Below are 17,191 nucleotides of genomic sequence, written 5' to 3'. Positions count from 1 at the left end.
CGCCGCGGAAAGACGATGGTGGCGGCGGATAGAAATGCAGTTGGTTGCATCGCCCACCCGCGACAGAGAAGACTCTTCTTTCCGATCGCCAGGAACAGCAAAACCGTTCGCTCCATCTCGAGCACGGCACTCACTCACTGCTCACCGGACCAAACCAACCCACCGCCGCCACTTCACCAACGCTGCGATTTATAGCGCCGCCGCAAGTTGCCCAGAATCCGTCCAAAACCTGCTGCTTTCTCGGCCGCGGTGTCGCCCCCATCCATCCATCCGTTTCCGGCAGATCACCAAGGAAGGAGCACGAGCCGGGTGACCGGGTTGGCTGCTCCGGTGCCGAAAAGGAAATACGACTAGTAGAATACTGCTCCGAGAGGTGGCCTTACCTAACAAGCCCGATATTTTAATGGCCCTTCGTCACCTTCCTGTCTTCATCCCTTCCTTCCGTGGTTAGCTACTTGCCCACTAACAGCAGTGATAAACTCCTTGTGATGATCTCTTTGTAGGAGGTGTTGTTTCAGATGTGGATTAGACAAACATGCTTTCTGGGTCGTCATCTGCTGTTTGCAAACGCATGAAAATGCCGTTTAAAGTTCGTTGTTTCAGATATGGATTGGCAAACTTGCTTTCTAGGTCGTCATCTGTTTGCAAACGGAGAAACACCATTTGAAGTCATTGTTTCATATATGGATTGCCAAACATGCTTTCTAGGTTCGTAAAGGAGAAAATACCATTTGAGATACTACCTCTGTCCATAAAAGATGCCACAAGTTCATTCAAAATTTGATGTATCTACACACCCTTTAGTGTATATTGTAGATGATAAATCTCAGACATATGTTTATAGACGGAGGGGGTACCATATTTAGAACGAATGTTTTACGGTATTGTTTTTTAAGGGAAGTTAACCCCTGCCTGTGCATGCACACAGCCTTAGGAATTTTGTACATAAAAACTCACTTTGGAACATGTATTGTATTCCCTCTGTTTTAACAAATAAGGCAAATAAGGCGTATAAATCTAATTAAAAGTGAACATCCTCCGAAAAAATATCGGTAGATTCAACGTAAAATAAATTTTCATAGTAATATATTTGTTGCATGTTCTAGTCCTTAGTTTCCTTCTTTATATTTAATCAAACTTTGTAAGATTTAACATTAAATTAAATTTATAATCCTTATTCATCAAACCGGAGAGGTGGTACAAGTACAGTAACTACATGCTTACTGTGCGCACTAGCTACCGAAAAGAAGACGTCGAAAGCAGAGGAGCGCACACTAGACCTACCTAGTGCAGCCACACGGTATCCAACCCAAAAAGCAGGTCACAACACAAAGCGTGGTCTAATCTAAGCTCACGAGGGCGCTTTACCGAAGCTGCAGGATTAGGCAAAGGTCACATGCGTCCACGCGGCAAGGTCGCCTCCAAACATCAGGTTCAGTGGCCCGGTCTCGAGATCAGCACCCGCGCACACGGGGCACACTGAATCTAGCCTACTCCACCTGGGAAAAGAATTAGCAGTAATCGCCAGCTTCAGCTGCGCACGATCTTGCATTTGTTGTTTTAACAGTAGTTAATTGACTGTCAAGTTACTAGACAGTGACCTAGCTCCACGATGATTTTTTAATGCTTATTGTCGAGCTACAGTAACCTAGCGGCACCAGGTAGAATTACTCATGATTAGTCAACGGTAATTACACGGGGACGAACAAAATGGAGCGACAAGATAGAGCAGGGGATCGAGCAGTAAGATCTTGGCGCACAAGATCCTCCTCCTCTCGCCCTTTCTTGTCTCTCTTTTCACTCAACTATTTTCACCTACAGGCTAAACCAACATCCAAGTCACAGAACAAAGGAGGAGGAAGAAGGAAGCTCATTTCATCTCCAGGCTTCTGAAGTCGAGCATGGCGGTCCTGAAGCCGAGGAAGCTGCTGCACTTGCAGTCGGTGCTCTTGGGCAGGCCGCCCAGGCTGCAGCTGAAGCAGACGCCGACGCCAGCCTCACGCTTCACCACGGGCTTCTCCTCTTGGATCGGGGGGCTGATGCAGAGGTCCAGGTTCAGGTCAGGGCACTTGAGCGGCTTCCCCTGGCCCCACTCCATCTGGTGGGTGATCGCCGCCGGGGACATCTTGGGCTCGTCTCGCCGGAACACGGCGCTCTTGTTGTCCTCTCTCGCAGCTGCGGCCGCCGCCTCGAACGATATGGTTATGTTGGACCCGTGCTGCTCGTTGATCGACCGGTGAGTCACCGGGTCTATCCCCCGGCTCATCAGCTTCCGCCTGATGTGCGTGTTCCAGTAGTTCTTGATCTCGTTGTCCGTCCTCCCCGGCAGTCTCCCGGCGATCAGGGACCATCTGCAAACAAAAGTAGCCGTTTAGCACCAGACAGTAGCATCAAAAGCTATGTTCTTTACGGTGACATGCATGTAAACAGCGAGATGATCATGGACATGGACGTACTTGTTGCCTAGCAGGCTGTGGAGCTTGATGATGAGCTCGTCCTCCTCCTCGCTGAAGTTGCCGCGCTTGAGGTCGGGCCGCAGGTAGTTGATCCACCGGAGGCGGCAGCTCTTGCCGCACCGCAGGAGTCCCGCAGCCTTGGGCAGAGAGCGCCAGCAGCCCTCGCCATGGGCCTTGATGTAGGCGGTGAGCCGGTCGTCCTCCTCCTTGGTCCACGCGCCCTTGTTGGTGTGCGCCTTCTCGCAGCACGGCGACCTCCCCATGGCTGACTCCTCACTGTCTCAGAGTCAGCTGATGCCGCCGGTGACAGACACAGACACTTTGCTTTCCCTCTGCTCCTCCTCCTCCTTCCTTTTTGTGGTGGTGGGTTTTGCAGTGGAAGTTGTTGTTGCTGTTGTTGTTGGGTGCTAGCTATAGCTGCGTAGGAGAGGTGGGTGAAGGAGAGAGCTGGATTTTATAGGCTCGATCCGGGAAGCTGGTCTTCTAGAGGCTGAGTTGGTGAGAAAAAGGTTAGGCTGGTAGGCCTCCCCTCGCCCCCAGGTCATGACCTCATCACCTCACCCGTTTGTTTGTTTACCAGCTTAGTACAAAAGAGCCGCAGTGACAGCCATGTGTGTTGTGTTGTGTGTGCCTGCCTGATTCACAGACCTCGGAGCAAGGTAGGTGTAAAGTGTGATGTAAGCTTTGGCCTGCCTGCCTGATGCCTACCTCTTGGCGCGTTCGGTTTTAACAGCTAACTAACCGCATCATCCACCACCACCGCCACCGCACCCGGCCGTGATGCCTCCATATTCCTAATTTCTGTTGATGCCCGTATGCCTGAAGCTCCTCCTGCAACACCTCGTGAAACATAAACTAGTTAGGGGTTATGTAATGATACATTATATCCAAAATTATATGTGCCACATCAGCGAGCAAGGAGATTATCAATGAGAATTAGATGGTACAATAATACAGCCCCTTCTTATCTATGTTTCCTCTCTTCCAAATTCCTTGATCTCGTGTGTATGATGCAACCTCCGATAATGCCTTCTTTTATCACATACTGATATCCGTTTGGTGAGAAGATACCCTATTATATGTAAGAATGTAAGGTACAACTCTTCTCATCTAAACAAAACGCTGGCGACATGAGTATGATTTTTAAGACCTCTCGTGATTTCGTGACCCAGGTGCAGATGCAGTGCAATTTGTGTGCTCTACATGATCAGATGTTGAATGATGGAGTCTATGAGGGGTATTTGTTATTCTCCTACGCAATTATGTCAGCACGAAAATGATCCGGCGCGTATACTACACCAGAGTAGCAGTTGTACACGGGTCATTCATGCATTAGAAAAAACCGCCCTGATCTCACCAGCTCCAATCATCTTAGCATCATTTCTTCCTTTAACAATGGAAATGTTCTGGTGCACCCATACAAACCAATGTGCATATTGAAAACAGGATGAGGTGTTAAACAATGGGAAGCCCTCGTCATAGACTTCAAGTTTCCTTGTTTATTCTTGAATAAAATATGATTAAGCATAATATGTATCTGGACGCTGCCTACCTGAATTTTATTTCGCCACCAACCATATTTGTTTCTTTGTCTTCCGTAGTATAATAGGTTTGCAGAATCATAAGTAGTGCCAATTTTGCCATAAGTCTGATGGAACTACTTTCGTGTGGAACATTTCTGCTTTATATACTCTAAACTGGTTAGTTCATCTGTTTGGTCAACCCTATATAAAAAATTCACCAAACTCATCACTCCTGCAACTGCTATATATTTCTTTCTAGCAAGGCAGATCTTCAGGATATCTTATTTATATAGGCAAATCCACATGGCAATACATTATAGGCTAATCAACATGGCAATAGACAACATTATCAGTGATCCCTAATAAGGACATCCTTACAATTATGGTCACAACTTATTCCAGTTCTGTAAAATGTGCTTTGCCGTTGCTCCTAGAGAACATGGATAAATACTGAATTTTACTGTACTGAATTTTCCACAAATTAGGAATTACTCTGCAGTACTAAAGGCTGTGGGCATCACATCCTGAGGAAGCAGATGAAATTATGACTTGCTGAGGTGGACCATTAATTGTTACTTGTTAGGAGGAACTTACATATCCGTTACAAAATCCAGATGGGCTTACATAATATGTCTACCTAATATATTCTTTTGGGATGGTTACCAAACTCTGGACCATAGTTGGTTGGGTGTATGGCGAGGAAATATCACAAACCATTTGCTTCAGTTGGGGCCAGAATGATTGGGACTTCACACTCCACAATGGTCCTCTACATGAAAATGTCCAAGCTTCCTATACCACCACCCTTAATTTCTTTCTTGCAGGGATTGGTTGATTACAACTCCAGATCTAACTCCAAATTCTATTCTTTTGAACATACGAACATGCCGACCTGGTTTCTACCTGATTTTCTATGCTAATTCAAGATAATAGCTATTCACTTAGACAAAACTACAGATATTTCACCACATGCCAGGGGATGGTTGCATCATTTCGCGGCACAAACCTATTGCCAAATCCATAACAGGAGGAATATTTCGAAAATAGCTGCATCTCAACCTAATGCAGTAAGGGTGCATGTACCAATTTAATTTGCCTACCATGCCAACCAGAAAGCAAGTCAGAGTATTAGACACCAAACTGCTTTATTGCATAGCCATCAATAACTAGTCCTTATTATGGGCTCTAACTAGTAATAGCCTAATAGGCTAGCTGGCCAAGTTTGGGGTCGTGTCATTTTGGTATCCGCTGATTTAATACGCTCTGAAATGGCTATTCGTTCGGTCCATCAAATTAAATCAAGTAAACCATTTCAACTGTACCCTGTACCTTAATCGCCACCTCACAACAAAAAGGAGTTCCGTTCCTCAGCAAAACCTATTAGCCTGAGCCCTTTAGTTGTTAACTGGTAGGCACTAGTTCTAGAAAGCATGGAGGCTGGCAAGATGAGGAAAGTAGGGAAATGGTTTGTGGTAGTCTAGTTGAGGAGTGGTGTCTGCAAGTTTATGTGCAGTAGTTCTACCTTCCACTTCTCAGCCACGCACTTGTGGTGGAAGACTCCTTTGTGCAGGCTGGGCTGTTTTGGGTTAGGGGGAAGGGAAAGATGGAAAGGAGAGAGGTAGGTCTAGGCCACCCTTTTGGTGTCATCTCTACAAGGGAGGCATGGCCGATTAGGCAACCCCACCACATGGACATGGCCCAAGCAGAAACAGCACTTATCCGTGACTCCTCTCTCCCAACCCCCTCTTTGTTTCCTCCTACCTACATGCCCCTTATATGCCTGCATAAAGCTCCAAACTCTCTGTGGCATCCCCCCTTTTCACCCATAAGCCTCTCTCTACCTACCAGTCCTTGCATTCCTCCATGCAATCGGCTATTATTAGGTTAGGTGTGGTGTTGGTCTCCAGTATTTCAACCCAAATTCATGAGCTAGCAGTTTCCTGTCGCTGACCATGAGCTCTGATTTTACAGTGCTTCTTTTATGAATGTAGATTCGATAATACTGAATGCAAGAATCATGTTGGTCAATTAGAAATTGGAAAATCAACTGACTGTTTTTACATTTGGCCCAGGAATCATAAACTTTGTGCTCTTCTGGCTGCAACACAATGTTTAAGCCCTTCCACGTGGATGGTTGGCTGTTGAACTGACTAGAAAACCTTCCAACACTAGCCCTCCACTAGCAGAGGGACTTTGACCGCCTTCAAACAACTAACACAGAATGGGGGAAAAGGTGCTTTTTCTAGTCCCACTGTCCAAGACCAATGTTCGTAACTCCAAATCACAGGTCAAACAAAAGTCAGTACACATAATGCTTTTATCATTTGAATGGACATAAAGAGATCCAGATCATGAAGTGTCACATATCTGGACTTCAGATATTTGGACTTGTAAAAAACCGTGAGGCTTACTGTGACTGCCGATAGCATGTTTTTCCAGTCATGACTATTTAATCAGTGCCATGCAACAATTAATCTTTCCTAAAGATTAGAGTTGGTGGTCAGTCCAATCACTCCTATCCTTATTTATCTTAACCCTGATAAGTGGACCATACAAACCTAGGATCATAACAGCAAGCTAGCATTATATAAATACAAAAGCATGAAATCTATTAATTTGTCATATAAATACAGCTTCAGTAAACTACATTGTTTTTTGCTCCCTCATGTGGCATGAGCGTCTTACTAGTTTACTCAAAAACTCATGCTTTCATAGCAAAGGTGGACAAACTTTTCAACGGTAACATAGAGAAAATTGCAGCTAACACCATGCTTTGTGACATTTGTTGCACCAAACACGGAAACAAAACCTTTTTTTTTCAGCTACCACAGATTGTGCCCTAACTTTTTGCACCTAGCCCAAATGAACAGCTTAACCTTGTTAACATGTTATCTGACGGGTCGGGCTCTGTTTACTCACATGGCGTCTAGTGTGCAAACCTTTTTTCATGGGACGGAGAGAGGTGGGTGCGGGCAGAGATAGGGTTTCGCCCCTGCTCCCCCGCGGGGACGAGACAGGAGCCTCGTGAAGCGTTACCGACCTCTCCTCCGCCATCACCCACCCCCTTTCCTTTCATTATCTCTCCATTTGTTAGCTTTTAGGAGGGGGGCAAAGAAGAAGAACCCTAGGTTGCCTCCCCAGATTTTGGGCTCGGATCGACGTGCAAATGCAGCTCTACAGCAACTGTTCTGCCTCCTGATTTTTTTTATTCGTTCAGCTGTGGTAAGGAGGTGTGGACTATGTGGTGGGCCTGTGGATGGCCACGCTGGACGCCACACTAGCAAAACTGCGGGCCCGGCCCAGCGGTTAACATGTTAGAAAGGTTAAGCTGTTCATTTGGGCTAGGTGAAAAAAATTAAGGCACAATGTGTGCAAGCTGCAAAAAGATCGTGTATCTGTGTTTTGTGCAACAAATGCCATGTAAGATGCAATTTTCTAAATTTGTTAGCATCCTCGATGATGAAATGCGTTTTTGTCTTGATTACTAACCATTTCAAATTTCCAATGTTAAAACCATTCCATCCACACAAGTACGCACCGCAAGCATTAGAGCACAAGCTGAAGTTAAACACACTTACCGTTTCTGTTCCACTGCTTCCTCAGAAATGTTAACATCGGTCTCCCCCTAACTTCCTTTGATAGTGACTGAAGTAGTGATTTTTTTCTGTGCAGAAAAAAAAAAATCAAAACTCCATATATCCTAATACCGTTGAGCTCTTCGAGATTTGTTTAGAATAATAGTTGCCGTTATCTTTCCTGTTGTAGCATGTCGTTACTCGCAGGTAAAGTATATTCATTTATTACTGATACTGACTAAAGGAAAGTGATATTAAATGGCTAATTGCAGCAAAAGGTCAAGTTTTACAACTACAACTAAGCAGAGTAGCATAACCAACTGAACCTTTACTAACGATAAACTAATACCCCAGATCTACAAATTCAGATACATACAAATGGTTGGTCAGGTTGATCCATCTGCAAGCTAATACAATAATAGATATCCTAACTTAGTCTGTTGTCCTTTCTTAACTACTGCTAGACCAACTCATTTTAAGTTGAGTACAGGTGTATCTATTGATAATCATCTTCTAATAAATAAAATACATAGTATTTATTTCAGCAGCATGGTCTGATTGGTAGGTGAATAATGGAGTGGCCCCAGAAATACCCAAAAGAAACGTCGGGAACACTAGCACATAATCATTGCGAGACCAAAAGTTTTGAGGCTTTACAGTGGCATAAATACAATTTTGTTCGCTTGTATTTCCTTTTCCAACTTGACTAGAATGCCCTCATCTTTTGTGCATAATCCTCCAACCATGTATCAATCTTTATTCTTGTCTGACCAATCTTATTAACAGGGGGCCGCAGGTGTTGGCTACTTAAGGCAAACACTAGCACATAATCATTGTGAGACCAAAAGTTTTGAGACTTTACAGTGGCATAAACACAATTTTGTTCGCGTGTATTTCCTTTTCCGACTTGACTAGAATGCCCTCATCTTTTGTGCATAACCCTCCAACCATGTATGATGTATAAATCTTTATTCTTGTCTGACCATCTTATTAACAGGGGGGCGCAGGTGGTTGGCTACTTAAGGGTGTCTTTCTAGTAATATCAAGTTACGGTGATAATGATTTTTAGATTGTTCGACTTTTCCCATTTGCAATGTCATGTTATAACAGCCTGCAGACACGGTAGATCCAGGGGAAAGAATTAACAGAAAAACAATAGGAAAATGTTGTAGCTATACAAGGATGGCTGTCGAATACAATACGAAAGCTCCATTATGATATCGCTACTCTCCCTACGAATATGGTATTAGAATACCAGCAAGCACCACCCTGCAAAAGTAGTACTCCCTCTAATAGGTGTCGGAGTTTTAGTTCAAATTCGGAGTAAATTGAACTAAATCCCTGGCAGTTATTATGGATCGGAGGGAGTAATTACATTCCCACTTGAAGGTGCATTTAGTTATTAGCTATGTATAGACATATTAGCACTGTATCAGGGTTGTCATCGCATCCATATCGCACCAGTCACATCAGCATACAAATCCAAGACCGCAACGGTACATGGAATTTGATTAGAGATTTGGGTGCACATACATGACTCTAGAGCAACCACTGTATCATGGAAACGAGCTGCTACAGAACAGTGGCATTCTTATTAGTAGTGGCTACAAGAGGGCCCTGGTGGGGATCCATTATATGCTAAGCCACGCCACCAGATCAGATGTAACACATTTACATCGTATTCAACCGACACGGAAAATAAAATGGTGTCGAACTACTATGCTGCGTAGTATGACGCCATAAAGCGGCGTAAGAGTTACTATAATGGCACAACAATGCCTGCGAGCATTTAACAGAATTTAAGTTTTTACTAGCACTCACATGCCTTTAAGGTAATGCCTTCCTGGTTTGCACGCTTGAGCCAATCGCCCCCGTTCCAGCTTCGCACGCACTGCAGCGACGCCCTGGAAACAAACATAAACTAAAATTTAATACTCTGTGCACTCAATTGCATCACCACATCAGCTCCGTACATCCCTCCAAGTCCTTGCAGTGAAACCAACTAGAATTCGCCGAGCAAGTTCAAGGAAGAAAAAAGGCGACATATGCGTAGCAGACCTAGTTGGTGCCAATGCCCATCCAGTCACACACTCACACGCCCATTAGCCGCTACAAACTAGCTCCGCAGCCAGAACTGCAACACCCTCGCCTTGCTGCGCTTCTGCATTCCGTCGAACACCACATGGGCCAGTCAACGGCTGCCAGCGCCAAATCGAGAAACGAAATGGCGACCGCCACGAGACGTATCTCGCATACACCAGAGAGTCACCAGCGCCAGGCGCGGGACACGGCACGCGAACCGAGTGCTCTTTCGATGGAGGGTGACGTCGAGGCGCCACCCGACTCCGGCGCCGCACCGATGAGGCGAGACAATGTGAAGGGAAAATGATGAAGAAACCATGGCCTGTTAGCTTGGGCCCTATCTTTTCTTTAGCACAATTAGCAGGCTCTAATCACAGCTAAACGGGCCGCACAGGCGACGAGTCTGGCCCGGCCCGGCCCATCTCGGTCATGGCGACGCCACACAACGGCTAGTTTCACAAACGGCTAGTTTCGCCAACGGCTAATCCCCAACGGTCGGACAGGCGAATGGATTCATATATTTCGAAATGGAAACCGATGCTTTCCTCCCTCCCAGTGTTTGTCCGCTTCCTCCTCCTCCCTCCGCCGCCGTTCTTGAAACCCATCCAGATCTTCGCGAGGGCGCCGCCATGATGCAGCAGCAGCACCACCACCAGCTCGAGCAGTGGCTCTCCGCCGGCGGCGGCGTGGGTGGGATGCTGCGGCCGACCATCCTATTAACAGGGGCCACAGGTGGTTGTCTACTTAAACCCATACTATCAATCTAGAGAAGCATAAATTGTTCTAAGGTCTGCATACCAGGTCCATGAGAACACAAGTTACAGGTAGGCTCAATGCTAATAGATCCGTATCGATGTTTTAGTGCAGCTAACATATAGCAAATTGTGTATTTACGACCCTGCAATTGTCGGATATTTCGTTTAAGGCATCTTTCTAGTAATATGAATGCACGGTGATGATGAGGCTGATTGTTAGATTTTTCCCAATTGCAATATCATGTTATAACAGCCTGCAGACACGGTAGTTCCAGGGGAAAGATTTAACAGAAAAACAAATAGGAAAATGTTCTAACTATAGAAGGAGGAACTGTCGAGTACAATATGAAAGCTCCCTTATGATATCGCTACTCTCCCTAGGAATATGGTATAGACTACCAGCACGAACCACACTGCAAAAATAGTTATTACATTCCCACTTGAAGGTGCATTTAGTGATTAGCTTTATAGGAATATAAATTAGCCCTGTATCAGGGTTGTCATGGCATCCATATCACACCGGTCACATCAGCATAGAAATCCAAGAGGGCAACAGTACATGCAATTCGGTTAGAGATTTGGGTGCACATACATGACTCTAGATCGAGCAACCACTGTATCATGGAAACGAGCTGCTACAGAACAGTGACATTCTTATTACTATATTGGCACAACAATGCCTGCGAGCATTTAACAGAATCTAAGTTTTTAGCACTCACATGCCTTCCTGGTTTGCACACTCGAGCCAAATGTCCCCGTTCCAGCTCCGCACGCATCACAGCGACACACCCTGCACTCATTTGCATCACCATATCAGCGTACATCCCTCCGAGTCCTTGCCGTGCAACCAACTGGAATTCGCCGAGCAAGTTCAAGGAAGAAAAACTCACATTTGCTTAGCAGACCTAGTTGGTGCCGATGCCCATCCAGTCACAAACACCCTACAGACTAGCCTCGCATCCAGAACTGCAACAGCCTCGGCTTCCGCATTCCGTCGAACACCTCGTGGGCCAAATCGAGAATCGAAATGGCGACCGCCACGAGACATATCTCGCATGCGCCAGAGAGTCACCCCGACTCCGGAACGTCACATGGCGCGCGAACCGATGCCTCTTGCGGCGGAGGAGACTGCGAGGGCGCCGCACGACTCCGGCGCCGATGGGGCGAGACGGTGAGAAGCGAAGGGAAAACGATGAAGAAACCGTGGCCTGCTAACTGGGCCCTTATCGTTTTCTTTAGCACAATTAGCCAGGCCCGGACGAGGATTACTGGCCCGGCCCGGCCCAGCTGGGTCACGGCGACGCCGCACAACGGCTAGTTTGGCAAACGGCTAATCCCAACGGTCGGACGGCCGAACGGATTCATATATTTCGAAATGGAATCCGATGCTTTCCACCTCAGTGTTCGTCCGCTTCCTCCCTCTCCTCCTCCTGCCTCCGCCGCCGGCCCCGTCCGTTCTCGAAATCCAATCCAGATCTTCGCGAGGGCGCCGCCATGATGCCGCAGAACCAGCAGCACCAGCTCGAGCAGTGGCTCTCCGCCGGCGGCGGCGTGGGCGGGACGCTGCGGCCGACCAAGTCGGCCCCCTGCTCGCCCGTCAAGCCCCTCCTGGCGCCGCCGGGGCCGGCGCAGGCGGCCATGCTGCGGACGCACTCCGACTCCTTCCATGTCGCCCACAAGGTCCCCGTCGGCGACACGCCCTACGTCCGCGCCAAGCGCGTCCAGGTACGTACGCTGTCTGCTTTGGGTCTTGCTGCTTTCTTGATTGGGTTTCTGGATTTGTTTTGGCTGACGGCGGCGGTAATGGGCGCGTGCAGCTGGTGGACAAGGACCCCGAGAAGGCGATCGCGCTGTTCTGGGGCGCCATCAACGCCGGCGACCGCGTGGACAGCGCGCTCAAGGACATGGCCATCGTCATGAAGCAGCAGAACCGCGCCGAGGAGGCCATCGAGGCCATCAAGTCCCTCCGCAGCCGATGCTCCGACCAGGCGCAGGAGTCGCTCGACAACATCCTGCTCGACCTCTACAAGGTCAAATCTTGGTTCCGTTTCCTTTCCTCGATTCGAACATGCATCTTCTTGGCACCGTGTTCAAACTTCGATTCAAATAGGCATCTGATTTGATTTTGAATTCATTGGATTGGGTTTGCAGAGGTGCGGGCGTCTGGACGACCAGATCTTGCTGCTCAAGCACAAGCTGCAGCTCATCCACCAGGGCCACGCCTTCAACGGCAAGCGCACCAAGACGGCGCGCTCCCAGGGCCGCAAGTTCCAGGTCACCCTCGAGCAAGAGGCCACCAGGCTCCTCGTAAGCCTTCCAGCAACTCAAATCTCCCTGTTTTTCCATGCCCATTACTCGACCCCAGATCCGTAGCTAACAACCTGATTGCCAATGTGCGGGTGCAGGGCAACCTCGGGTGGGCGCTGATGCAGAAGGAGAACTACACGGAGGCGGAGGGGGCGTACCGGCGGGCGCTGATCATCGGCCCGGACAACAACAAGATGTGCAACCTGGGCATCTGCCTCATGAAGCAGGGCCGGGTGCACGAGGCCAAGGACGTGCTCAAGCAGGTGCGCCCCGCCGGCGTCGACGGACTGCGCGGCGCCGACTCCCACCTCAAGGCCTACGAGCGCGCGCAGGAGATGCTCCGGGACCTCGAGGTCAAGCTCGTCGGGCGGCCCGGCTGGGAGCAGCTCGCCGTCGACAAGAACTGGCTCTTCGACGCGCTGCGAATGGGCTCCTCCTCCAGCATCTGGCAGCCGCAGCCCTGCATCGACCACCTCATGCCCCGGCAGCCGCAGCCGCGCGGTGGCGACCAGTTCGCCGACGAGAACGCCGCGAGCAACAAGATGGTGCCGCCGCCGCAGCAGCAGCTGCTGCAGCCCAACCTCAACATCGACGCGCGGCCGTTCTACTCGCACCGGATGCCGCCGCTGGCCGCCAAGCCGCAACAGCAGAACGCGCCGCGCCAACAGCAGCTGCTGCAGCAGCAGCTGCTGCAGCAGCAGAAGGCGCCGGCTCAGATGCATCACGATCCCATGGGCAACCTGAAGAGGACGAGGTCCGGCACCGCCATGGACAAGGCAGCTGCGGCAGCCGTCGGGGAGAAGACCAAGGAGCAGAGCAGCAACAACGAGGCTGACAAGGAGGACGTCAACGGCGGCAGGCGTAAGTCGCTCACCGCCGAGGAAAGGTGGCCGGAGCTGCCAGACCACAACGCGTTCGACGAGGCCCTCGTCGCGTCGGTCATCGCCCCTGTCCTGGACGATGACGAGAACTGCAACAACAACGCCAAGCCGGTGGCGGCACCGTCCCCGGCGAGCTGCTGCGACACGAGCCCGGCGGCGCTGAAGGAGAAGGTGGGGAAGAGGCTGAGGATCTTCCAGGACATCACACAGACACTCAACGCTCTCTGATCGACGGCGAGTTCGTATTGGTTTTCCCTTTTTTGTTGCTCATACAACCGACTGAAGGAGGTGACGACGCTGCGAAGGAAGGAGATGTGCTTGTTCTCCTGGAGGATTCTGCGTCGACGTTTAAGTTAAAATTTAATCAAACTAGCTACTAGCTAGGGCTCGATCCATGGTGATACAATTTGTTTTTTTAGTTTGCGGCTGATTCATTGATTTATTTTTTTAACATAGCCAAAATAACAGCTGATCATTTGTTCACCATTTGGGTTCGTTCAGCTTCACACTTGCAGCAGGAGTGTGTTTTACCTGTAACAGAAGTTGATTTTGTAATCAATATGTAATCACTTCAGAAATAACAAAAGTTACTCGCTTCATTGCATCATCTTGATTCTTCCTCTGTTTTCAAGTTCTTTACAGCAGCCTCTCAAAGCTACAAACTTGAACTATTAGATCGAGTATCTAGCTGAAAGATCGGCCAACAATTCAGCATCAGCCTTTCAAAGCTACAAACTTGAACTATTAGATCGACTATCTAGCTGAAAGATCGGCCAACAATTCAGCATCTCCAAGCATTGTGCTAGATGAGATGAAATTGTGACAATTTGATTTTTCTTTTACAGTGAGACATTCAGCATCGATCAACAAGGCTGTATATGTTTGAAATTGTGACAATTTGCCTCCTTATCTAAATCATGTTCCAGTACGGTTCAGCTTCATACTTGCTTCCTGATTGATTGCGTGATCACTTCAAAGTTCAAATATTCCCTCACTTTAACATATTGCTCATCTCCTGATTGTTCTAATGGTCGTTAATCAACTAGTTTACATGGTCATCAAACTGGGACATATTTCTGACTCTCAGTGATGACGTGTTTTTTAAGTCAACTTTTCCACCTTTTCAAAATATAGCCTACTATGTCTTCCTACTGAGTCTGCTTGTAACAGAAGTTTGTAATCACTTCAAAAGTTCAAATAACAAGTTCCTCACTTCATAAGATCACCTTGATTCTTCCTCTGTTTTTACTTGCTTGTTTATCGCTAGTGACTCAGGTTCTTTACATAAATGCAAGATCCAGTTGGAAATATGTTTTTTCGATAATGCAGTGATTCATGTCTCCTCTAAAGATTAAGGTCATCTCATTTTTCAAGGGACCCACAACCGGTCCACGGCCAAAAAAAAACGAGCCAAAAGTGTCCAAACCCCCCCCCCCCCCCCCCCTCCATCGAGCCACGAAACATGGGGGGTGCTTGGGTTTGTCCGGACGTGTCATGTGCGCCCCGGGACAAGTTGGCCCACTGGCCCAGCCGGTAGTGAGATAGCGAAAATACCAATCCACTCGAGTCTCTCTTTACTCTCACTCTCCACAGGTGTGGCCCCTCTCTTGTCGAGTCTCTACTTACTCCTCTATCCTCTCACTTGTTCTACATTCTCTGGTGCCACTATGTGCACTCATGGAGAACAAGTCTGCGTTCAAATGGGAGAACACAGCGGGGCTAAGAGCAACTCTAATCAATAAAATTTGGCACCTTAAAACACGTATATGGGCCACCAAAAAGTTTCTTAACGGTTTGCAAAATCTTGCATCAGAATATAAACCCTAAACCATAATCAAAGCTATAAAAAAATTAAAATGCACTATCGGTAAAATTTAGAGATGACATGAGCAAGATAGATCATTCAGCATGCATAGATCATAAAATTCACAAATTTTACTTGATGCATAGATCATACGTCATTTGATATTAACCCTAAATCTAAACCGTCGCTACCCCAATGACCAAAATTCGGCCCCATGATACCTCACTGGGGCCTACGGCCACGGCGATCGTAAGCTCACTCGTTGTCGGATGAGTAGAGCTCAACGAAACCATGTAGCTCAGTGATGACCCACAAGTATAGGGGATCGCAACAATCTTCGAGGGAAGTAAAACCCAATTTATTGATTCGACACGAGGGGAGACAAAGAATACTTGAAAGCCTTAACAGCGGAGTTGTCAATTCAGCTGCACCTGGAAACAGACTTGCTCGCAAGAGTTTATCGATAGTAACAGTTTTATAGCGGTAGCGATAGTGAAATAACAGCAGCAGAGTAACAAAGACAGCAGTAGTGATTTTAGTAAACGACAGGATTAAAATACCGTAGGCACGGGGACGGATGACGGGCGTTGCATGGATGAGAGAAACTCATGTAACAATCATAGCGGGGCATTTGCGGATAATAATAAAACGGTATCCAAGTACTAATCAATCAATAGGCATGTGTTCCAATTATAGTCGTGCGTGCTCGCAATGAGAAACTTGCACAACATCTTTTGTCCTACCAGCCGGTGGCGCCGGGCCTCAAGGGAAACTACTCGGATATTAAGGTACTCCTTTTAATAGAGTACCGGAGCAAAGCATTAACACTCCGTGAACACATGTGATCCTCACGTCACTACCATTCCCTCCGGTTGTCCCGATTTCTGTCACTTCGGGGCCATTGGTTCCGGACAGCGACGTGTGTATACAACTTGCAGGTAAGATCATAAACAACGAATATCCTCATGAATCAATAACATGTTCAGATCTGAGATCATGGCACTCGGGCCCTAGTGACAAGCATTAAGCATAACAAGTTGCAACAATATCATAAAAGTAACATCTACGGACACTAGGCACTATGCCCTAACAATCTTATGCTATTACATGACCAATCTCATCCAATCCCTACCGTCCCCTTCGGCCTACAGCGGGGGAATTACTCACACATGGATGGGGGAAACATGGCTGGTTGATGGAGAGGCGTTGGCGGTGATGGCGGCGATGATCTCCTCCAATTCCCCGTCCCGGCGGAGTGCCGAACGGAGACTTCGGCTCCCGAGACGGAGTTTCGCGATGTGGCGGCGTTCTGGAGGGTTTCTGGCGACTTCGACTTCTCCCCGTGCGTTTTTAGGTCGAGGCGAATAAGTAGTCCGAAGGAGGGCGTCGGAGGCCGGCCGAGGGGGCCACACCACAGGCCCCCTGGGCCGCGTCGCCCTATGGTGTGGGGCCCTCGGGCCTCCACCTTACTTGTCCTTCTGGCTCCGTCAGTATTCTGGGAAAATAGGCCCTTTCGTCAAAATCCCGAGGTTTTTCCCGAAAGTTGGATTTCCGCACAAAAACGAGACACCGGAACAGCTTCTGCTGAAAACAGCGTTAGTCCGTGTTAGTTGCATCCAAAATACACAAATTAGAGGCAAAACAATAGCAAAAGTGTTCGGGAAAGTAGATACGATTTGGACGTATCAACTCCCCCCAAGCTTAGCTTATTGCTTGTCCTCAAGCAATTCAGTTAACAACTGAGCGATAAAAGAACTTTCACGAACACATTTGTTCATATGATGTATATTTTCTCATGATATGGCTAA

The 17,191-nt window shown here is 47.8% G+C and overlaps 3 protein-coding genes across 4 annotated transcripts; 1 reads left to right on the top strand and 2 right to left on the bottom strand.

Annotated features, from left to right (window-relative positions):
- Positions 1 to 1,639: 1,639 nt before the first annotated feature.
- Positions 1,640 to 2,889, bottom strand: LOC124675226 (myb-related protein Hv1-like). The gene is made up of 2 exons (XM_047211293.1): positions 2,457 to 2,889; positions 1,640 to 2,351 (listed from the first exon to the last, which is right to left on the bottom strand). The coding sequence occupies exons 1-2, from the start codon at positions 2,717 to 2,719 to the stop codon at positions 1,871 to 1,873; spliced, it is 744 nt and encodes a 247-aa protein (XP_047067249.1). The 5' UTR covers positions 2,720 to 2,889; the 3' UTR covers positions 1,640 to 1,870.
- Positions 2,890 to 3,150: 261 nt separating this feature from the next.
- LOC124671976 lies at positions 3,151 to 11,396 on the bottom strand. Of its 2 annotated transcripts, none has more exons than XM_047208287.1 (5): positions 11,282 to 11,396; positions 11,111 to 11,181; positions 9,376 to 9,458; positions 7,558 to 7,643; positions 3,151 to 3,287 (listed from the first exon to the last, which is right to left on the bottom strand). In XM_047208287.1, exons 2-5 carry the CDS (start codon positions 11,165 to 11,167, stop codon positions 3,190 to 3,192), a joined length of 324 nt encoding a protein of 107 aa, XP_047064243.1. In that variant the 5' UTR covers positions 11,168 to 11,181; positions 11,282 to 11,396; the 3' UTR covers positions 3,151 to 3,189. The 2 variants fall into 2 exon arrangements, with proteins under 2 accessions (XP_047064243.1, XP_047064242.1); XM_047208286.1 differs by lacking the exon at positions 3,151 to 3,287 and adding an exon at positions 3,377 to 3,528.
- A 492-nt stretch (positions 11,397 to 11,888) lies between these two features.
- LOC124679484 (protein POLLENLESS 3-LIKE 2-like) lies at positions 11,889 to 13,807 on the top strand. The gene is made up of 4 exons (XM_047215230.1): positions 11,889 to 12,116; positions 12,209 to 12,421; positions 12,543 to 12,698; positions 12,797 to 13,807. The coding sequence occupies exons 1-4, from the start codon at positions 11,889 to 11,891 to the stop codon at positions 13,805 to 13,807; spliced, it is 1,608 nt and encodes a 535-aa protein (XP_047071186.1).
- The last annotated feature ends 3,384 nt before the right edge of the window (positions 13,808 to 17,191 follow it).

This window comes from Lolium rigidum, chromosome 7 (genome assembly GCF_022539505.1).
Source record: "Lolium rigidum isolate FL_2022 chromosome 7, APGP_CSIRO_Lrig_0.1, whole genome shotgun sequence".
NCBI lineage: Eukaryota > Viridiplantae > Streptophyta > Magnoliopsida > Poales > Poaceae > Lolium > Lolium rigidum.
This window is presented reverse-complemented; position numbering and strand designations above follow the sequence as displayed.